This window comes from Centrocercus urophasianus, unplaced genomic scaffold (genome assembly GCF_019232065.1).
Source record: "Centrocercus urophasianus isolate 14NV4802_14NV808 unplaced genomic scaffold, USGS_Curo_1.0 seq_10, whole genome shotgun sequence".
NCBI classification, from domain to species: Eukaryota; Metazoa; Chordata; class Aves; order Galliformes; family Phasianidae; genus Centrocercus; species Centrocercus urophasianus.
Genome location: NW_024884142.1, coordinates 12,202,304 through 12,227,080, shown reverse-complemented (window position 1 = coordinate 12,227,080; position 24,777 = coordinate 12,202,304). Strand labels below are relative to the sequence as shown.

Here is a 24,777-nt window from a genome sequence, read left to right as displayed (position 1 = left end):
AACAAATCATATTAATTATTATGCCATATATTATATGTTTTATAAGTTGATAATTAAAACTCAAATGAACATGTTGCTGAGCAAACTTATTTACATTGGCTACAAAACAGGATATTGGACTGAATGACCTCCAAAGACCCCTCTCAGACTAAAACTGTTCTGTAATTCTGTGTGGCTCTTCTTTCCAGGAAGACCCTTATATATTGTCAAAGAGAAAAATCTGGGCTCTAACAGAGCTATTTTAATGTCTGACAGAAGGCTAATAGATTAATATTTTCAACTGAGTAGAGATATGCAATTTGTTTTTTCACATCTGCTCGCAGGACAGGTACAACTGATATTTAGTCATGGAAACTGATTTGCATGCTGCCTGCTTTTCACCAGGCATTCCTGTCACATGACAGGCAACTGTGCACTGTAGAAGGGCCACAGAACTCAGATCAGTAGTTGGGCCACTATTGCTCGGAGCTATGGTATATATATTATTGGTTTACCACTGTCTGTAGTGCTCAGAAAGAATTTTTTTCAAATGCCATTTATTACATTCAGGAGTGAGCTTTGTGTTCTGGATCCTAACCTGAGCAAGAAGACTATTATGAATATAGTTAGTGTCATCAGCCCCAAGACTCACTCCCTCCTCATTAAAACAAGTAAAGATGTAAACTAATTATCACTACACATAAGACTGAATAATCTTTATGTATGTGAAAGACAGATAGAGAAGGTCATAGAGATACAGGAAATCTATTAGCTTTTCTTCCCTCTACAGAATCATAGAATCGCTCAGGCTGGAAAAGACCTTAAAGATCATCAAGTCCAACCATGACCTAAACATACTACCCTAAATAACAACCATCTTCTAAATCAACACTCCCTCCCAACTTGGTGTCGACTGCAAACTTACTGATGGTGCACTCAATCTCCTCATCAAGATCATTAATAAAGATGTTAAATAGAAGCCCCAGTACCGAGCTCTGGGGGATACTGCTTGTGACTGGGAGTCATCACTCCAGTATGTGTTCTTTTCAAAACGAGCTCTACCACTTGTTTTCAAAAAGACTATAAACAATTTACTAAGTTATCTCAAGATGTACTTCTCTTTGCTTTCTTAGTTTTGTATTGTTTTGTGATGCATCAGGGAACAGCACTGATTCTTGATCTGCAGGCCAAGCTGGCATCTGTAGTAGGTTCTTATCTCACTTTAATAATACAAGTGTACCCATCTGTTTTGACTTTTCATACATCAGAGATCTACTTGACTTTCTTTATTTCCCTCTTGACTGTTAGGTTTCGTTTGTCTTTTGTAACAATTTAACAATGAGTACTATATACAAAATAGAATGGTGAAAGCTGTCCTGAGAATGGTATAGTTCATAGTATAATGCCGAATTACTCATTGAAAATTCAAATGTCAGAATTCAGTCCAAATAACAGAACTTTTTTTGTGTGTGTGCTATTTCCATTTGAAAAAAAATGCATTTTTAAAAATGTATATATGTATGCAGAAGTTAAGCAAACACTGATTCTGATAAAGGAAATTCTATTTTCCTTCTTTAATTTTAAAAACATTTTTTTTTCTTCTTATCATGGAATCATAGAATGGTTTGGGTTGGAAGGAACCATAAACTCCAACCCCCTACCACATGCAGGGCTGCCAACTTCCATATCTAATACTAGACCAGGCTGCCCAGAGCCCCATCCAGTCTAGCCTTGAACACCTCCAGGGATGGGGCAAGCATACATTTGGTATCTTCTTTATGTTTTTTTCCTCCCAGATATTTTTACCATGTTTTCCCCTTCATATACCTGTATAGTGTGCTTTTGTTTGTCCTCTCCATTTTTATTTTCTGTTTTGTCATATTCCTGTATTTTCTATTCAGTAGGAAGAAAAACCTAAACTGCTTAGTATCTTTTCCATTGTCTTTTTCAATCTTGTAATTTAAAAGATTTTTGATGGGTGTTTTATTCTTTTAAAATAACATTGAGCAGTAGCACATCCTGTTTTTGTGGGTATATATATATATATTTTCTTTTGTAAGACACAAATTAGCAGGCTGTTTTTTTCTTATTTCTACTATGAAGTATATAATTATTTCCTTCTTCCACAAGCTATGAGGACAAAGCTCAGTAAAGGTTCCTAAGGGAATAAAGAGTGAAGAACTGTTGATCATTTTCTGATACTTCTTGGGAATTATAATGACATTTAGAAACAAAGAAAGTTCTCAATGTTTTTAATGGTTCTAGTATAATGTTTGTTTTGATCATACATTGTTTGATGTTTTTTTATTTTTATATAAGTTCTTCCTGAAACTGAAGTTTTGTAAGTTGTTTCCATTAAGCAGACTAAATAGAGAGCAATGTATTTGAAATGTAACTGAAGTAGTAGTGTTTAGTTTTTGAGGAAGTATAGGTTACCTTATTCCATATTGATGTATTTTTTCATAAGAATTTAGATGAATGAGAAGTTAAATACAATATTAGAATGTTGTAATAGTTCAGTGAATCTTTCCCTCAGAAAGAGGTTGAATTCTCCCAGAATCTAATTCAGAGGATGTGTTATTGTATTATTTATTGTATTATTCATTTTTGTCTGAGGTTGAAAAAGATTCTACAAGCGACCCTTGGGACAGCTTAACATTCACTTTATGGATGTTAGTAGTTAAGAAAACCACCTCTTTGATGTGAAGAATCAACTTTCAAGCTGATTCTGATCTATTGCAGGAAGACTGATCACAGTATTGTGTGACTAATAAAAATAATAATGCAGTTCCATTTCAGCAAAAAACTTAGAGCACATGCCCAAAAGTATGTCTGCAGCTAATCAAAAAATGCATTCTCTGTTGATAGCTAAATACATTTTCAAGAGAATTACATAGAAGATTAAGTGCTACACTAAATCATGGCTATAATGTTTGGCACTGCTACCAACGTCTTGCAGTCATAGATAAGAATACAAGAGTGACAGAGTCTTCATACAAAATCTATAAAGTAAGTAAGGATATTATTCCCATTTCACAGATGGAAAATTTTGGCAAAAAGAACATGTTCATTGCAAAGAAATCTTTTACTTCAAGTTAGAGAAATTCAGTACCCTTTCTCTAAGTGTAAGAAAGTCAAAAGAAGGTTATGGTTGATTTTTGCATTATGGTTGGTACATAAGACCTATGCTTACAGGCCAAGTTTTGGTTCCTGTCAACTAGATGAATCAAGCTAAAAATTTTATTTTCAGTAACAGAAAATGACACACAGTTTGAAGTGAAAATACACCTGACAAATGGAGTTGCAGTTTTCAGATACCATCCTGCCCTGAGTTTCAGCTAAGAACTTCTAAGAAATTCTGATCTAGTACATAGAATGTAAATTTTTGGCTTGTTGCTAGATATATAATTATATTTTTCAATATGAGTCATGTAATTGGTTTAATATATGGTGCTTGTTGAATGGTCTGGTCAAGCTGAAGACTTTATCCACGACTATGTTTTTATATTTGACACTGTGGAATTCTTTTGCAAATGCTGTTTTAAAAGATGATGATTCTGATGGCAGTGATGATAATGATAAATGAAAAACAATAGTGAGCTAAATCTTTTATTTCTCAATGTAGTCAGTAAATTATTTAGTAGTTATACAGATTAATGAATTGCATGTATTTGCGAGTCAGCAATCGTGAATTTCAGCATGTAAAGGAGAATAACGTATTGTTTGGATCCTGCGATTTGGACATAGTTGTTTTTTTCTCAGGATTATTTCATATTATATTATCATGCTGATAAAAGCAATATTTAACTGGCAGAGCACAAAGAGTCATTGTTGGCAGTGCAGAGTCCGGTTTGAGACCTGTAACCAGTGGTGTTTCTCAGGGGTCAGTGCTGGGTCCAGTCTTGTTCAACATCTTCATCAGTGACCTTGATGAGGGGATAGTGGCCACCCTCAGCAAGTTTGCTGATGATACGAAGTTGGGAGGATTGGCTGACACGCCTGAAGGCTGTGCTGCCATTCAGCAAGACCTGGATAGGCTGGAGAGCTGGGCAGAAAAAAACCGGATGAGGTTTAACAAAAGCAAGTGTAGAGTCTTGCATCTGGGGAGGAATAATTCCATGCACCAGTACAGGTTGGAGGATGAGCTGCTGGAGAGGAGCTCTGCGGAGAGGGACCTGGGTGTCCTGGTGGATGACAGGTTGGCCATGAGCCAGCAGTGTGCCCTTGTGGCTAAAAAGGCCAATGGCTTACTGGGGTGCATTAAAAAGAGCGTGGCCAGCAGGTCGAGGGAGGTGATCCTCCCCCTCTACTCTGCCCTGGTGAGGCCTCATCTGGAGTACTGCATCCAGTTCTGGGCTCCCCAGTACAAAAAAGACAGGGATCTCTTGGAAAGAGTCCAGCGGAGGGCCACGAAGATGTTGAAGGGCCTGGAGCATCTCTCCTATGAGGAAAGGCTGAGTGATCTGGGTCTGTTCAGCCTTGAGAAAAGGAGACTGAGAGGGGACCTGATCCAGGTCTATAAGTATCTAAGGTGTGGGGGGCAGAATGGCGAGGCCAGACTGTTTTCAGTGGTGAGTGGAGACAGGACAAGGGGAAACGGCTGGAAACTGCAGCATAGGAAGTTCCGCACAAATGTGCGCAAGAACTTCTTTACAGTGAGGTGACGGAGCACTGGAACAGGCTGCCCAGGGAGGTGGTGGAGTCTCCTTCTCTGGAGATGTTCAAGACCTGCCTGGATGCCTCCCTGTGCGACCTGCTGTAGGGAACCTGCTTTGGCAGGGGGGTTGGACTCGATGATCTCTGGAGGTCCCTTCCAACCCAGACAATTCTGATTCTGTGATTTCTTATAGTTTGGAGTGATTTATCAGTGATACCGGGGCATATTTTGCTAAAATGTTGAAGTATCTGAACATTTTGTTACTAAACCTTTATTGTTGCTAAACCTTTACTGACTAGTACAGAGGCAACATTCTGATGAGAGTTATTGGATTTACACAATAGCAAAGTGAGAATTGTAAAGACTGTTATATTTGTCGTGTTATTTTGTAGAACTTTTTAAAACATTAACATTGGAGCTCAGAAGAGTATAGTAGACATAGTCATAATCAACATATTGATCTATATTATTATTCCTAAACAATTTGATAGCTAAAAGCTATTAGTTTGATATAATAAATAACTAGAAAAATAAATATGTGAAATTGTGAAATATGTGATACAAAACTGTGAATGTATTTTTATACCGTTAACTGTTCCCTATAATTTTTTCTACTTTTTTTGCTCTAATAGCAGTAGCTGCATATACACACACCAAGTTTTCAATAAAAAATGCATTTTTGAGTTGTTTGGAGTTGGTTTTGGTTTGTTTTTTTTTTAGTTATTGGTTTTGTTTTTGTTTTATAATGTATCCATAGAACAAATGCTGAGGCTTTCATGTGATTTAATGAATACTTTCTCCAGTCTTTATTTCCACTGACTTCCAGCAGTGTTCCATAGAGTCAGAATATTCACAAGCGTTATGACATTTCTGCCCCTGTATTTTTGTGTTTTTCATAAGTGTATCCTTAATTGAAAATGAGAAAAGATTTCAGCAGTTGCTAAATATCCAGGTTGGTCGATCTAGGGTAACCTGTTTCAAGGGTAATATGCTCCTCTTAAACACTTCAGCTTTCATTTTGTGTACATTTAGGTTGTCATTTTTCATGAGAAATTACATTCATAATATTCTAATGCCACAATATGGCATTATTCCTTCAGAAATTTGCATTTCCCTCAGAAAGGAAGGCTGTGCTCCTACTTAATTTTATGTTTTCTTAAGATTGATCTGTCTGAAATATAAAGAAACACATTGTAATACTGTTAGAGAAAACTTCTTTAATTGATGAAGTTGACATTTAATTCCAGCAGAATATAAATCACTGTCATGAGATAAAACGTATATAAACACCGTAAGACAATTAGTGTGACAGAGACCCTTTGTTAACAATGACATATGTAAGCATACAGAAAGCTATTAGATTTCAGATAACTCTAGTGACTTACTCAGATGTATTTTAGAGGTTTAAGGAAATGAAATTCTATTATGTCCAAGATTTGACTGCACTATATGTAGGTTTATAAACTGCTGGCTGGACTGTTTCAGTACACCTTTCTGCTGGCTCAAGTGGAACACGTATATTGACTTTTAAAATGGTAACTATGGACCTCATAATGTAGACAGATTCACTGTCTTGGAACACTTAATTTTATGAAAATTACTTTTTTTTTTTTTTCCTGTGAAATTTTCTCATTAGTTGTTGTAGACAGACAGTATATACGGATCTGTTAATTTCACTACCTGGGATAGGAGCAAGATTCAGACAACTTGCACTGAAAAAATTAAGCTTCTTTGAGGGCTTTTGACCTGGTTTGTCTTTTTTACATGATTAAGAGGCTCAAGAGTGTGATAGTGATAGGAAGGAAAGCATGAAGAAAATGATAGATTCTCACTAAGATGACCACTTTTCCTTGTGGAAAGATTTAACCTATTCAGATATATCATTGAAAAACATAGATCCTTGATCTTCAATTATTTTCTTTTACAGGTCATTCATATGGGATGGGTGCATGAGAGACTTGAAGGAACTGATTCATCTCAGCTCTACAAATTCAAGTTTCTAGCACTGAGGGGTTCATCCTTCTACATTTTCAGTACTCCACCGGTAAAAAAAATATATAAATATATATAAAATATATATAATATATATATTATATTATATATATATAATATAATATATAATAATATATTATATATATAAAATATATAAATTGCAACAGTTCCATTGTAAATGGAAACCTATTTGTTATTATCTGAGTTTGCTTTTTGTTACCAAGTGAATGTCAGATGAGATTTCAAAAGAAGTTAAAGCTGTAAACTCCGCTTAATTTTAATGAGCTTTAGCTACTTAACCTCTTTCAAGGTCTTCTGAAAATATATCAAGTCTGGATAGCTGAAAGAATTCCCAATAGGAAATGTAGTGGTTTTACTTTTTAAAGGTTTTAAGATCAATTTTTCTTCAGCTAGTTACAGCTAACGTTTTTAATTAAACTTTTCTTTAGTTTTCATAGATGTAATGAGTCGCTAGTCACTCTTTTCTTAAAGAGAAGATACATCCATACTAACAGTAGATGGATCTGGATCTTGTATACAGGCAAGGGGTTGGTGTGTTACTTTTCACATAGTCTATTTTAATCTTTTCCTTCCAGAGTGCCATTGCTTTAAACAAATCAAAAGAACAGTACGTGAAATTAGAATCAATTTCAATTAAATAGCTTTATTCTGTTGATCATAAGGTAGTTCAATTTCCAGTTTCTTCAGCTGATCCAGTGAAAATCTCATTGCGTACTACTGTGCTATCTAATTTACCTTACTTAAGTATGTACTCTTCAACCTTATAGGCTGAAACTATCAGTAACATTTTCTCTTGACTGAAATTCTAAATCTAGGAATTTCTATTAACTTCAATCCTTTTTTTTCTCTTTAATGATCAAGTAGAAGGACTCTTTAAAATGCAAAAGCACATCTTAGGAAAAGTTGTGAAGTTTTTTTCTTTATTTCTTTATTTTTTGCCCATATATTATGTCAATGAAAGAATTTTCATTTGATTTCTACAATCCATTTAAAGAGCAAAAATCACACAAAACCTTAAACTAATATGAAATGAAAAAATGATAAACAGGTTTTTTGTCTTAAAAAAAAGAAAAAAAAAGCACACATTTCTTGCATATTGACTTAGCACTGGTCTATTTATGGAGAACTGGAGTGTGATTGCTTTTTTTCCCTCTTTCCATCATTTACTGAAGTGTCTTAACCTATGAGTTTTCTTGATTTTGCTTTACCTACTCCTTCTCCAGGTGGGGGTTAATGAGTGGTAAGCAGAATGGGTACTAAGCTGGGGTCAATCCATCAAAGTGTGGTGGGATAGACCCTGACTGGAGAGACCCTGCCCTGCCAAACCCTGTTCCCACCACCCCCAAGCAGCTGCCAGTCAATACTGCACCCAGACACCAGTTCTCTAACACATCCCAGGTTTATAGCTGGAAACATAGGCCTCCAAACAAAACCATGCAGAGAACTACTTCACCATTTTTAGAGATATTCAGTTGTAGTTCTGTTATTATTTCTTCTACAGTTTTGCTTTTTTATTATTATTATGAAAGAAAGATTAAATATGGGATTGTTCTGTCACAGAAATAAAATATTTTAACTTGTCTGATCTTTACAAGATAAGAGTTTCTGATTGTTTTATTTCAGAGATGTTGCTCTGATTGTATTGCTGTTTGTGTGCTGAATCAATGTAGTGAATCACTGTGGTTTATGCAGAGTAGATGATGTGCAAATCGTATAGTTTAGTAATAATGCCTTTACTCATAAATTTTCAACTGATTATGAAAGGATCTAGTATGATTTTTACTCTTTTCCTTCTTGTGTAGGGGATCGTGAGTGGAAATACAGCTGCTAACTCTCTTTAAGAATTCTTATTCTTTAAGGATGAGAAACGTGGTTATCCCTGCACAAAAATCAAGAGAAGCATAGACCAAATGTCAATTCTATAATCTGAAAGAATCTATCAAATGTAGTATTCTATTTATAACCTGTTTCAACAGTGTCTCAGATGGTTCTTCTAAAAATATGGAAGCATCATAATAAAAATGAATGTCAAGAAAATGTTGCTTATGAGAGAATGTTTTTTATGCATCATCTATGTGGATCATCTAAAACTTGCAGACTTAGTTTACAGATTGCTATAATTGAAATATGACATACTTCTGAAAATGCACATATGAACAATACCATGGCACGAACAGAAATTATTCTTTTGGAAGTGCTAACATACAAGCAGTATTTTAATTCATTCTAAAAAAAATCTGATAAATTTCTGCCAATTTTCATATCTTGAAAAGATTCTGAATTTATACCCTGGAAGAAATGGAAGCATCATTCAAATTTGTCACTTAAAATTATATAATTTTTTATTTCCACAAAATGGAAATTATTTCTTCTTATTGAATATGTGATAAACGTATGGGTAGACAGAACTGACTGATTTTTTATGTCTTACTTATGGTTTAGTATTGTGATTAAAATTCAAGTTTTAAGAAAGCTATTCCTTTGGAATTGTGTTGCCCTTAATTACAAAACTTACAAAAATTTCCATGTCTTTTTCACTGTGGTTAAATGGGACTGAAATTAGACAGCTGGGCAATCTCTGAATTTCCTGCTTATAGTTTTCAGAAAAAGAATAAATGCAACTGTGGCCTGAGAGTAACAAAAAAAAAAAAAAAAGTTATTAAACTAATGTACTATATTTTATCTGTTTCATCTCTGAAAAACAGTGCAGAGAATCATTCATAATTTAGCAGTATTTTGTATGTAAGAGAGAATTGCCATGTCATTTCCAAATATTTGTGAATGCATCTTATATATAATGCCAATGTGAATTAACAAGAAACAGGTGGCAATGAGTTGTGGGGCATAGACTTCACTATGGATGCTTCTGGTTAACTTTCTAATTCTTATTTTTTGTCTTCACTTCCTTGCTAGGATCTGACTGCTATTTGGCATGTGTTTTGTAGCATCTAGTTTTAGTTGGTTTAGACATCTTTAGGAATTTTATACTGCTGTATCACAGTTCATCTCAAGACCATTTTTTTCATGTGTAATTTTTTTTTTTAATCTGTTCATAATTTTTAAGAGTTATATTTGGCTAATTTTTTCCCATTGTTAAAGAGGGCAGTGAAATAAACTACCATCAACCCAGAAGTATTTCATCTTTTACCTCTACAATTTTGTTATTCTGGGTGGATTGGATGCTTTTGAAAAGTGATACTCTTTTAAATGCAGCCCATTATTTTCTGTACGCATAGTGTAATCCTTAGCGCTGATATATGAATAAACAAGCAAATCTTTTGTGATTGGTTTCACAAAATTTCACTACAGAATTTATTTAGATAATAAGTGTTCCTCCAGTTTGCTGCTTACTACCTGTATGTGGAATATGCATTTATTTTCTCTATCCTATTTTAATCTGTAACTGTTTTTTAAGAAAAAAAATATCATGCATACATCTAAACCAAAGTATATTTGGAATATTTGCTGAGATTACTTGATTTAACTAATTAAAACTAGAAGATTTGAATAGCTTGGTGTAGTTAAGTCCACTGTGGTGCTTGTTTGGGAAACATGAGGTGCTTACAAGCAACTCACACTAAAAAGTACTTAATAGAATAATTAGCATTTTTGTAACTGTTTTTATTGTAAGTGTTACTGTTTATTGTGTTTATTTCAGTCTCCCATGGTCTTAAAATTTTAACTTAAGATTCCTATTTTTGTATCCTACTTCATGTTTATTATCTCTCTGGTCCTCTGAGTGTTTTGATTCTTTCCAGATTTACTAGTTGACTAGAATTATATAATCATTTGTGATCATGTGCAGCCACTGACAACAGCATTTTAAATTTAAGCATACTACAGTGGTTCTATAGTGGAAACCATATTAATGTCAGCTGTCTCTTTGGGTTCCAGTATCTCTTTGTTGTTTCCATTCCGTAAGATTTCTCAACATGTCATTTATGTTGTACTGGTGACCTTGCACACCGTGCTGTTCAGATTGTTTCACTTGGCTTTAGATATGATGGTCTTTTTTTGACGTACGCAGAAAAAGAAAATCCTGGCTTATACAGGTGCTGGTTGTGATCTATGATTACTAGCTATCTCTGCTGAAAATATCATAATAGGTTACAGAGAGTCAAAAGATGAAAGAAATTCAAAGGTATTAAGGAGAAAACAGAAGTATTCAGAAAAAAAATTAATAGCACAGCAGTTTCACCATTTCCCATCATTGGTGGCACAAAAGAATTACAACAATCCAAATTAATCTACAGGAATAATAATTAAAAAAAAAAAAAAAGAAGCAAATGTAAGCCATATCTCACCTGTTCTTGATTATAGAGCATGTCACTAAATTATGTTTCATAAACATCGGATCAAATAGTGAACTAACCACCATTTTAGGCTGTAAACCTTATTTTGTAAGAAGCATGAAGATCCCCTTCGAGGGTCAACAATGGTACGCTAAAGCTTGTTCTATTTATCATATAAGCATAGAATGGCTTGGGTTGGAACAGATCTCAGAGATCACCTAGTTCTCTCACTCCCATGTCATGGGCAGGATTGCCAACCACTAAATCAGACACTTTTATTTTTGGGCAGAGTTTGCCCAGAGCCCCATCCAATCTGGCCTCTAATTATTTTATTTTACTTAATGATTTTATATTCATATCAGCTGTCAAACTAAAAAATATTTCCATATGGTAAGGATCAAGAAAAGGTGTACAGTACTAGTGTAAGTGAACATATTAAAAAGTATAATGTTTATTTTTGAATTAGCTTTACAATTCCTCAATTCCAATTGTTTCTAATCTTTTGTGATTTCTTACTCTTAGCAAAAAGCAAACCTGAAATAAAATATTGAATAGACCTTACGTGAAGGAAAAGATTAATGGAAAAATAAAAATTAGTGATGTATGACTAAAAAATCCTACATCTTATGAAGTGATGAGATGACGAGTATAGTATCTAAAAATGCTTTAAAATAATTTTCTAAGACAATTATCTTTAGATTTAAATCTGGCAAATTTCCTTTGGGTATTATTGAGTACTTTGAAAGTTATTGTTAAGTAATGGTTTGAGATTTAATTCGTAAGGAGAAACTGCTCATTATATATCAGAATGAAAAAGTACATAGTGTATTTGCATATTTTACTGCATGCATTGTATTCAAATGATTCTTCCCACTTGACTACTAAAATATATAAGTTTCACAATGAGAACCCTAAAGTATGACTCTCTTTATATCCTGGAAATAAGTGGTGGCAGAACTTCTTTTTGTAGAGGTCTTCAGTTCCTTTTGCAGTACATGATTCATCTGAACTAAATCCAATCATCTAGAAGTTAAAGATCTACTATGAATTTGTTATAAACTTTCTTTCAATGACTGAAGATAGAAATAATTTCCAAGGTCTGTTCATCAATCTTATGGAAGGGAGCTGTAAGGGCTGGAAGAAACCCCTGCTTTTGTTTTCTTCTTTCCCAGTTAACAAAAATTAAAATTAAATTTCTAAGAATTTGGTTTTACATTTTTTAAGATGTTATTAACAATCAAACTAGATACCACCTCTGTCTAAATTTAGGTGAGATAATTGCCATCTTCAGAATTCAAGTAAATTCTAAAACAGTGCTTTGAAAAGCATATGAAAGAGGACTAATGGTAATGTTCATTAGTTCAAATTAATGTGAAAAAAACATAAGCAGATAAGATTAGACAGAAACTAGCTCCGAGTTTACCTTACTCTTCCAAGGGCCCTCAGAGAAATACAGTTTGATAACCGGTAGAAGTCACAACAATTGTCTTCGGTGTTGTTGTGATGTGATAAAGTGATAGCATCATTGTATTACAACACAATTTCTGAACCTTTGAGATTTAGAGTCTGTGAAGATGATCCCATTGAAAGTAAAAATATAAATCATGTTCATGTGAAACAACATGAGCAAGATTCATGTACTATAGCTGAAATTCATGCTATTATATACACTGAAATAATCACGTAAAGAATTTCACCATTCTTTCCTGGTTAACTTCTATTCATAGAACCGAGATGATTTGTAGACACATTTTGTTATAGCTAATACTTTAAGAGTGAATCTGCTCTCTTCCTTTGGAAAGTGAGGGAGGGGAAACAAACCAAGCTACATCTTCCCTGGTATTTTAAGGCATCCAAACTGTTAGAACAGTTACCAAAACACTGATTTCCTTGTGCTAAAAGCTTCAGAGTTCAGTTTACTCAAATTCTTTATAAATCTATACAGATATTCCTATTAATTTATCAAGTTAGAATTTTGCGCTAAAACATGTAATTAAAACAGTGTGTATTTCCCTGATATTTTTCATGCATGGGTTCTCTTTTCCTTATGCTATCTAGGCTAGATTCTGTTTTTAATAGAAAATAGATTAGCACAGTATGTCATGACCTAGTCTTAAGGAAAAGTCTTCCCCTATCATTCCAACTGTCAAATTTGAATAGCCTATAATGTGAACAAGATAAAACAACAAAACCAAAAGAAAACAAAATCCAGTTATTAGTATTCATTGTTATGTGCGCAGCTGACAAGCTTTTTAGTTTCAAATATTGTAGTCACATAATCCTTTTCTGTTTTTAATATAAATATTAAGGTAATGGTGCCCTACCGTATGTCAACTCAAACCTGTATTTAGGACCACATCTTGGTCTGCTGATGCGAAGGTTTTTATTAAATTGAGATATGGAGCAGAATACCTTTGTGTTTGAGAAGGTTCTCTATGTTAGCACAGTGAAAAATAAATGTTATTATGTACCTCACTACAGAGATTACAAAAAGGTTTCCATCATGCTGTAACAATGTAAACAAAGTAACAATGGAAAAGAAATCTCTCTAATTATATCATATATTTTAATTATAGTAAAACTCATGTAGATACTGTTTCTGGAAGAAACTGAATGCTATTTGACAGTATTTTTAAATGCTAGATATTAAATGTAGTTAACATTTGCTTATATTTAAAGGTAGAATAATGATTGGTGAAATCTATATATTTTCTTCATCTTTAAATGATTTTAGAATGAAGAAGAATTTGTTCTTAATATTGTATTTTGATATTATAGGTAAGCACACTAGACTGGGTACGAGCTGAAAAAATGTATAACCTCTGTGAGGTTCTATTTAAAATTCACAAGGTAGGTTTCCGAACAATTACAATTATATTATACAGTAAAGAAAGCTTGCCTCTTCCTGTTGATGTTGAGATCAGTTTAATCTCATTTAGGGGTAGCTGACATTCAAGTAGCTTATTTGTTGTAATAAAACCTTTTTGCAATGACTGTTGCAGTATAATTGAATCTGGAAAACAGATTAAGGTCCAAGTAGGCAAATTCCTTAAGTTCTCCTAAACTGAAGAGTATTTTCTTTCCATGTGAGAATCAGACATGAAATGCTGATGAGACAATCAGCTGATCATAATGGAATCAGATAATGTTGTTTTCCTAGTAGCTTAGATTTTTTAAGTGAATGTATTGAAGAATGTTTTCTACATGAAAATTCTTTTATTTGAGTAATAAGAACTATACAATTCTGCCATTCTTAGATCATTCATAATTTGATAACATTATAGTTGTTTTTAACCATAAAAGGGGCAGTGATGTCCATTTGTGTACCATAAATTTCTTTTTTCCACCATCTAGAATATATATAATAATATATAGTGTCATATTTCTGTTTAGCTTGTAGCAAGGAAGGCTTTAGAACAAACTCTATTGGTCTGTTTAAATAGTTGACTTACAAAAGATATTTTTTAAGTAGTTGCATCAAATAAGTTAGTATAGTTCACTACCGAATAGTCAAAAAGAACTTTGCAGGCAAGATAGAGCTAGATGAAAGATATTCCTAAGAAAGTAAAACTGAAAACTTTCTCAAGGAATAATCAAGAAAATCCTTTCCCATGAGATGCTGTTTCATTGAAAAATTCCAAACAAGCTCCAGTTCTCACCAGCTGCTGTCCTTCCCTCTGATGTTTCTCCTTTGAGCATGTACTCATGTTGTGGAGAAGGAATGTTGCTGTGTTACTGGTGCAGATCCTGGCTTAGCAATGCTACCAAGGGAGAGCTCCTTAGTTGATGGAGTACTTCTTGTGGATGCTTTTCTATCAGAACACAGTTAACTGGGACAGTGTACAGAAGCAAAGACCTGACAATAACACTCCACCCTGTACAGCAAAAAGGGTGTTGTTACCTGTTTCATTAAAGGACCAAATTGTTTGGAGAATGGAATGATGGAGTTTCCATGTCCTGGCTGCTCAAATTGCTTGTCCCAAAATGAATTTCCACAGCAGTGATATATTTCCTACATCAATTTTGAGGATTGTAATTTAGAAATAAATAAATAGTAATCAAGATGAAGTTACAAACAGAGTAAGAAGCACACAGACAAAAACAAACAAACAAAAACAAAACAAAACAAAACAAAAACCAAACAATAGCTCTCAGCCTTGCACTGACATCTCCCTTTTAGAGTTGTGTCAGCTCCATTAACTGGCTGGTAAAAGAACCTGATGTCAGATGCCTGTTTTGCAGCTGTAAGTGAAAATTCCGGCCCATCAGTGTTTGCTTTTATGCTCTAGGAAGCCTTCTTTTACTGAGCAGGAGGGGATGATTCCCTTTTCTGACAGAAGTGAGAGAGGGAAGGGTCTTGGCCTGTGCCTTACCAAGAGCCTGACACTCTTGGACTTGCAGACCTGAGCTGAGCTCCAGAGCACAGGCACTCAGCCAGGAGCTCAGTACTTCTTTTGTGGATGTAGCGTTAATGTAGATTAATGTGACCGTGACTGATCACGGATATGTGCGGAAAGATCCTGACCATCACTGAGACAGCAGCAAAGAGCAGAGAATCTGACCCTGATTTTTGATTCTGTGTTATTAGGTTTTCTGAAAATTTACATTTTCCAGGTAGGTAATTTGAGCAACAACAAAACAAATACTCATACTTTTTGAAAAGATTTTTCTCCAGTGTGGGTTTTGCTTTTGATTTTTCTCCTTCAAATATCGCTACCGATTTGAAAGCCACCCCTTTTTAATTTCAAAGATAGTTTATCCTTAAATCACGTTCTGTGGTACTTTTTCATTAAGAAAAGGAAATGGGAAGTAAACTACCAAAGATTCAACCCTTTAATGTTCTTGACATTTTAATAAATTAATGTTTAATTGCTAGTCTTCATGAATACATTAACTAAAGTGCAAAAGCTCAAGTTCAGCACTTTAACCTCTTTTCTGTTGATCCTTTGATATGAATGATGATGAGGCAAACTGAACAAATCCAAAAAGATGGAAAAAATCTTAAGAGATTAGAGTTCCTACATTATAGACTGAAAGGCGGAGTTTATGTTGTAAAAAATACAGATTGGGAGAGTGTTTTTAAGGATTTTCAGGAGCTGGTTAGAACTACTGCAAAGCCATGATGGAGAGTGCTTTTCTATTTTTAAGGGAAGGTGCACTTGTTACTCAACTGTAAGCGTCTCACCTGTGTTCATTAAGCAAAAAGAGTTAAAAATGGAAAATAAGCATCCAATATGGGAAGGGCATCTTATAACCGTTTTGCTGTATTTTAGGATGGTGTGTGTATACATGCATATAAATACATATTTTAATTCACATAGATATGAAAATATGTTAATTAGCATTCATATACATGAACAATTAACAGTAACAGGCAGGTGACTGAAAATGTGATCCCACTTATGTATATGTCCTAAATTTATAAATTTATAAATTTATATATATGTCCTAAATTTTCTTCATACTTTGTATTTACTGGAACTGTTAATGAAAAGCAGTATATAACATTATATGTGTTTTTAAAAGTAACCTGTATTAAAGATGTTTGATTTTCTTTTATTGCATAGTATTTCACACATCACATTTCTAAGTACAAAAAGATGAAACAAAAATATTTTAGTCTAACAGCCACGATGAGTACTATTCATTGGGTAGTACTGAAGTAGATGTAGGCTTATTACTTGTTACTCCATGTGTACTTAACATGAGATGATATGCACTTATTTTATTCAGGTTCCTTTTTGCCAGTGCAAACAAGCATTGGAAAGTAGTTTTGAACTGCATAAAGACAAAAACCTCTCCTATGCCAGCTGTAGGGCCTTTTTTGACAGCAAAGTCTCATGTACCCTGGTACAATTATGTATTGCCTCAGAGGTATGCCCTCAAATATCCATAATTTAACAGATAGGCAAGTAAATTGGATAAGTTTAGATATGCCAGCTTAACGTTATTCAGTAATTCACCTATATAAACGAAATATTCAGTATGAGTTATTTTGATCCTGTTTATGAATACGAGAGCAGTACACAAGGAAGATTGTACTGCTGAATCATTTGTTTCCTCTACTTTTTATTACTGAAACTGGATCTTCACTGCTGTCTTGTAAAGTTGTTTGTGCATCTAGAACAGAAAGGATGCAAAACCCTGTGCTTTTAAACATTTGTCTTACATATAGCAAAGTATTTTAGGTGACAAGGCTCAGATCCCAGTTGTTTGCTTGTTTTTATGTCCACAGAATTTCCAATCTCTGGTAGGCTCTGATATACCATTGGAACCTTTGGAAAAAATAAATTTGAAGTCTAAAGAATCTTTTACTGTGAGATTCCAGGACTTAGGTGCCATTACAGAGCTACATTCTGATCTTTTCAAAGCCAGCTATGTCCACTCCAGCGTTACTGCTTTTACCTCAGATTTGCTTGACCTGAGTCAGCTCTCCCAAACTTGATGTGGATTGCTAGAGAAATAAAATTCTGATTGCAAGTGATTTTATAAGATGAGAAAAAAGATTCCATTTGTAAATTCTTTCATGGTTTTTCAATCTTTTCTGCTCCATATCATTATAGAGAAATGGAGATGGGAAAAGGCCCTGATAAATAGAAATTAAAATATATAAATATATATATGGAAAAACAATCATTGAAAGTACTCAACTGTAAAAGCTTTTAATTTAGTTTTGTTTTTCTCTATGCTAGTCACTTTTAATATTTGAGAAGTTTCACATGACATTTTGTTTTCAGTGAAAAGCTTTCTTTTACAAGGATTTTTGTTATGATAAAAGTGAAAATTTTGTGAAATTTTTCATCTTCTTCATCCTGAAGATGGTGGCAGTATCCCATTTCACTCCCTTTGTTGTAGCAGAGCAGCAATGGAAGCTATTAGAGGGTATTAGAAAGTTCAGGTCATCATTTCCTGAATGATCCTTTGTGTGCTTGGTAGAGTATTACATTCCTGAGTGTTCAGGAAATTGAAATCCAGTTAGAATGCATTAGCTATATTCATCAGTAAGACTTATGGACGGCTCTTGAAGTGCATTCAAACAAATAAGAAATTTTGTTTCTTCTCACTGTAAACAATGTACTGTACAAACTCCTTTTAAATTGTGAACGTGTTGCTTAGATAAGTTTGACAGTAATTCTGAACTACTGAAGTAGCTTTGAATATATGATACAAGGTTACATGAATTAGAACCAATTAGAGAATTTTGGAAATATTGCTTAATTGTCAAAATGTTTCTTCAAGATAATTATTAAGTTAATAACAACATATCCAAGTACTCACTACTTACAAAAGACAATGTTGCTTTAACTGTTTTGCTAGATGAAGAATCACATACTGAAACATATCTTTCAGCTCTGGCTTGCTGATGATTGTTGGCTACAAGCAAACTTGTATTTTGGTATTCATCAGGACTTCGATTTTGAAGACCACAGGCCCTATTGTTTCAGTGTTATGGTTGGACATGGCAAGAGTCATTGTTTCAATGTAGAGCTGGGCAGCGAGTTGGCAGTTTGGGAGAAATCATTTCAAAGAGCAATTTTCTTGGAAGTTCAAAGATCTGGGGTAAGTAATGAATAATTTAAATCCTGGAGCCATTTTTTTAGTAGAATAAGATATATTTAGATAATATATATGCTCAATAATTGCATGAGATTGATGAGCTCCATTAATGAGGATCTGAATACATTTTAACGCATAGAAGGGTTCTGAAAGCTTCGTAAGAGCAATATTGATCTGTCCGTGCCCATGTAATAACAATCTTTGAGTATATAATGTTTGGAAATTAGAATTTTCAAATGTATGAATTCACCTTGATTAAAAAAACTGGAAATCAATGCATTTTACTACTGAAATACAATTTGTTTTTTTTATTTTATTTTATTTTATTTTTTTTTTGTGGAGGTTCTTTTAAACTACTTTAAACATTTTCTTCCATAAAGCATAATTCTACTTGCCTAAATTGAATTTAAAATTTGTTGCTTTACATTATGGTTCTATTTTACAAAATATAAATTGTTTGCTTTTATGACATTAATTGAAAATTAGGGCTGACTTTCTTAACATTGGAAAAAATTTGAAGAATCCGAGTAAAAGAAGAAAGTTAGTCACATTAATTCTTAAATTCATCAAAAAACACAATGGATTATTACTTTTTACTGCCTTGTAAAATTCTCTAAACCAAATTACTTTTTAGACCTGAGTGTGCACTCCTTGTTAGATAGTTTGATGTTTAACATCAATGTAGCTGGTATATCTGCATAAATGTATGTCTATTAACATGGTGCTGACTAAGTTTCCATTAGAATCGGTGAGGTTAGATCAGCGAGATAAGAAAGTCACGTCACAGAGTCATAGAATGGTTTAATTTGGAAAGGACCATAAAGAAAATCTAATTCCAACCCCGCTGTCATGGGCAGGGTTGCCACCCACTAGGGCTGCTGAGGGCCCCATCCAACATAGTCTTGAACACTTCCAGGGATAGGGCATCCACAGTTTCTCTGGGCAGCCTTTACCAGTGCCTCACCACCCCTGAGTAAAGAATTTTCTCCTAACATGTAGCCAGCCCCAATAAACTTGTAGTCTCTAACTTTATCTGCTCTTGAGAGGGATTTTCTTCCTTTGAATCCCACCTAGAGATTCAGACATGAGAGGTGTGGGAAACATGATAGCCAATGAAGATTGAAGCAGGGAACTCTGCCTTTTCCAAATCTGTCGAAGCCAATTCTCCCTTCTCATTTCTCTGAAGGTACACTTTTCTTTGCCTCTTCTCTTCTGCCTTGTCTCTTCTGACAAGTATACCTACAGAATCCCTTGTTATTTTTCACATCCCTCGCCAAATGCAGTTCCATCTATACCTTGGCTTTCCAGATCCCATCTCTGCATGTCCAGATGGCATTCGTGCATTCATCCGAAGCCACATATCCCTGCTGCCTCTGCCTCTGTATTTTCTTATCCCTCAATTTAACCAGCAGGTCCTTGCTCAACCATTCTGGTTTCCTGCCTCTTTTGCTTGATTTCTTATGCTGGTGGATGGAGAGCTCTTGTCTCTTGTGCTCTCAGAAGGGTTTCCTTAAAGAGCTGGCAATGGTACTCCATTCCTATGTCCCTAAGTACAGTTTTCCTGTGGATCTCTCCAATAATTCCTTAAATAATAATTAAGCTGGAAATTCTCCCTTCTTAAGAGTTTTCACTCCATTTGATAGAGCAAATTCTCAGCTACAAAGCACTGATTTTTTAATATGGTCACCACCAGTAGCTATGCATTTTCAATAGCAGTTATCAAGAACCTGCATGCCACATGTAAAAATCTACACCAACAGAGGTGACCTACTCTTGGTGTCAGCACTGCTAAAACGCATCACCCACCACTTCATTGTGCTCTTCACTGTACTATTACACAGATAATTTTTTCCTGAATGTGTGGATTCAAGCAAACTAGACTAGTGGTTTGATAAAATATGGATTAAGAGTATCGGCCTTCTCCAGTCATAAACATATTTACATTATTTAGACCAAATGAAAGCTTGATCTGATATATGCTGATTGATAGGCACCAGACAACCTAAAGATGTTTGCACAAGAAAGAGCAGTGGATCCCAGCATTGCATTAACACAGTATTCAAGAAATGGGACTCCTAGCACAGTTGTTGAATCAGCTCTTCTAAACTTCCAAGTCTCTGGAATCATAAAGAGAGTTTCAAGTACTCTCATAGAACACTTCCAAATGTCTCTTTGGACTGATGGGTTGTCAAAAATGATTATGTGTTATGGTGATGCTGTCTCTTCTGCTCCTCTGAAAAGGAATACAGCTCTTTAAAGGAAAAAAAAAAGAAAGGATTCTTCCTGAAAAGCTACTGGGCATCAAGGAGGGATTCATGCTGAGTAGTGCTGAGTATGCATAAAATATTTTTGTACATGAAATCTTCAAATAATTATGATACATGTCTTTAAACAACATATAAATTACCCTACTTAGCATGCATGAAAAAACAGATAATATGTCGTTAAAATTAAGTGCAATAAGTTTGGAGATTAACTTGTTCTGTCACTGATTCAATTTCTGAAGAGTTTATTGCTAAATCTCAAAACTTCTTCTATTGCATTCTAACAATCTCAACATTTAGAGATGTTTGTTTGCTTATGCAGTGACCTTTTGTCATTTTAATCCAACAAAATGGTAGACCAGTAGCTACTAAATACATTAATATTTCATCCAGCCGTGGTTTAACCTCTTTGGAACCTCCATTAGAGGCACTCAATTAAAATCATGATTACAATGCTTAGGTCTCCATGTGTGTATTCTCAAAATAATTTTCTTCCTCAGTTGTATATATTCATGTTTGCTGAAAACCTCATTGTCAGTAGAATATAAAGTGGTGTGGTTACTCTCCAGCACTGGAAAATCTTTTTGACCCCATTATTCTTTTTCTTCCTTCAGAACATAAATTCTGCATGTCCTGGTTTTCAGATAGATGTTAAGAGCAGCATGAGCTGCAAATCAATATTACGTAGATTAATCCCAGTCATAGCGAGAGAATTGACATTTCAGTATTCATGAAATTAATTGTTGTAACCTCTAGGTTAGATTGTCCATAAAAATTCTTTCTTTTGGATAAGCACCATAATTGCAGCAAGAGATTCATTTTTATTCATAAATGATTGGGCAAGATTAATGGTGGCAGTCAAATGTCACTGTGTCAATCTAGCCATTCTTATTTAAGCATGGATTCATGCTGTCAGCTTATTAGGGCCTTTTAAATTTTTTCATTGGCAATGCTATTTTTAACTGTATCCTCTATGTGTTGTTTTTGATACTTTCATACAAATGGTATTTCTGACAGGTTAACCTGTCTTTAGTTTATGAAAAGAAATCTTAATGTTCTATGATATATTCAGAGAAATTATATCTTAAACATTTTTTAATAGCTGTTTTAAGTGATAGGAAGAATGTAATAAAGTAGGAAGAAATTCCTCTCACAACATTCTTTCCTCTTCAGCTGTCTTAAAGACATATTTCAGGCTGCAAATACATACAAACAGGAGCCTACCACAAAACTGTGAAATTAAGTGATCATAAATATATTAATCTATTTGCAGTGCTAGCAGGTGAAATTCTTTTAATTCCTTGTGTAGAGATATCTGTATTTTCTTCCTAGAAAAAGTATTGTAATTGACAGCATAACTTGGACTGATGGGGGCATTAGAAATGCAGCAAAAGTAGGGAAATAGGAAGTTGGAAGGCAGAAAAAGCACTGTTAAGAAATATTTTCCTGAGATTGGTGATAAAAATCATCTTTGCAGTGGATAAAGGTAGATTGTGACATTTTCTCAATCACAACTACAAATTCATCACTGACAAATTCCAGCAAGCAAGCCTCCAAGCTGATATCCTGTTCTTCTAAGAGGAAAGGCTGAGGAAACTGGGCCTGTTTAGCTTGGAGAAGAGAAGGTTCCAGGAAAACCTCACAGTGGTCTTCTAATACTTGAAGGGAGCATATAAACAGGAGAGGGAATGGCTGTTTCTGAGGGTGGATAGTGATAGGACAAGGGGGAATGGTTTTAAACTGAGACAGGGGGAGGCTTAGCTTAAAAATTAGGAGGAAGTTTTTCACACAGAGGGTGGTGATGCACTAGAACAGGCTGCCCAAGGATGTTGTGGATGCCCCATCCCTGGAGGCATTCAAGGCCAGGCTGGATGTGGCTCTGGGCAGCCTGGTCTGCTGGTTGGCAACCCTGCATATAGCAGGGGGGGTTGGAACTAGCTGATCATTGCCGTTCTTTTCAACCCAGGCCATTCTATGATTCTATGATCCTCAGCAGTGGAGAACTCTGTCAGATGAAGTCATTTTTCTTTTATCTTTTTTTTTTTTTTTTTTTTTGTAGTCTTCAAAAATAAAATTCTATCGCTTTTACTAGATTTCTTACTAATTCTTTGACACATCAGGACAGGTGTGCATTAGTTGAGGACAAGAATATGAGTGTATCCCCACACATAAGGGATAACGAGTAACATTCATGTTTCTGAAATGATACAATTTCCTCTTGTCAGAGAAATGCATTAAAAATAACATGACAATAAACATTTTTCTTGTACATGATGTAATATTTCACATAAATCCATGCAATGTGAATAATGTTTGGAAATCCAAAAACAGTATAATAAGCATAAATGTATGACAGGTTTTCACTGTACGTGTATCTATTTCCCTAGTTCCATCCTTTTTTTTTTTTTTTTTTTTTTTTTTAATGCTTTTTCTTCATAGTGAGATTCTTAATGTTGAAGTGTAAGTTAGACTGGCTCCTTGGGACTCAGAAGTAGTTGCTGATTATGTTTGTTCCTGGATAAATGCAAGAATGATTATTGGGAAGAATTGTGCACACAAACCCAGAGTTTTATTTCTGTAAGAGTCCTACGTGAAGCTTTCAACTTTCTTCAAAAAAATATTGTATTACTAAAACTCCATGAATAAAATTCTTTTAAAAAGTAGCAATGCTTAAAACAGATGCAATTGATCCATTATTTTTCTGTTCTGTAAGCAACAATGAATTCCATTTCAATACTGGTTTGTTATGCCAATCTCTATTTTCATCTGTGATTATGAGCAGTGTTCCACAGTTATGAAAGATGACAGGCATGAAAGTGGCATGTATTGCAGTATCATTAGTTCATGACCTTCCTACTTCCATGCTTTAACATTTTCCTCCATTTACTGTATATTCTTAAGGATGATGAATCTACAATTACTCTATTGATGGTTAAAGCAAAGCAAAACAGACAAACACAAAGTCATTTCTAACCTAAGTTGCCTTCCATGAAACAAAGTGTTTGTTGTATAAATGAGGAATTAATATGCGCAGTTCTCTAATTCCTACCAAGTACTTGCTGTTTGTTTTGTACTGTTACATAATTTTACGTGTGTAATTGTGTTAAAAAAACTTTCAGAGGATTCACAAGAGCAAGTTTTATTGTGTCAACCACACCCCTCATTTTGATGCCATCAGCAAACTTGCTGAGGGTATGCTCAGTCCCACTGGCTGTGTCATCAATAAAGATGTTAATGTTTATATTCTAAATAATATCCATAAGCACCAACATTTGGATGAGATTCTAGTAATTGTACTGTAGTACAATGCTTTGTAATGAAGCAGGACAATATTGTTGTTCTGAAATAATATATAGTTAGAGAGTCATTGGAATACCAGTTAGCATTATTTTGTGGACCAAAGGTTTTATCCCAACCAGTTTGAGATCTAGATGAGAATATACATTGCACAAGAAGAGCAATTGATGCACAGACTTCCATAAGACATTTTATCACATCGTCTGATATTTTCATAAAAGGACAACTGGAAACGATTATGCATAACCACTGTTGTTTTTTTTTTTAAATGCCTGCTGGTCAGAACAACATTTGTCACACCTGTGCTTCAAGTCGGATTCTACGTTAATCGTTTCTTGTTCCTAGGGTAAATGATATTTTAGCTAAAAACCTTTATAAAGCAGCTTATGGTTAGAGATGAGCATTCAACAAGCAGCTAAGAACAGGAAAGGTGGAATGCACTTGTCAGTGATGTGACCAAGCTGCCTGGAAGCTTCCAAACAGATCCGTCTGAATCTCTTTAATCAATGAAATGAAAAAATATGATAAGTGAATGTGTTAGATTTAGAGAAAACTGATTTAAAGGAAGCTTGTGGTGTTTGGAACCAGGCAGCAAAAAAAATATTTACTTCCCTGAACTCCTCAGTGGCACAGTGTGCTAAAGGCGTTTTCCAGTCATTCTCCAGTGACATTTTGAATTAATCTTGTTACAACCCAAGTTTGGTATAATCAGAGTGGA

At 34.4% G+C, this 24,777-nt stretch overlaps 1 protein-coding gene across 1 annotated transcript in view; it reads left to right on the top strand.

Moving 5' to 3' along the window:
* Nucleotides 1–24,777, top strand: part of SNTG2 (syntrophin gamma 2) — a 232,779-nt gene that overhangs the window by 185,778 nt on the left and 22,224 nt on the right. The window contains exons 12-14 of the mRNA XM_042822310.1: nt 6,564–6,680; nt 13,720–13,791; nt 18,259–18,501. Coding sequence (XP_042678244.1) covers nt 6,564–6,680; nt 13,720–13,791; nt 18,259–18,501 — 432 coding nt within the window. The remainder of the gene's footprint in view (nt 1–6,563; nt 6,681–13,719; nt 13,792–18,258; nt 18,502–24,777) is intronic.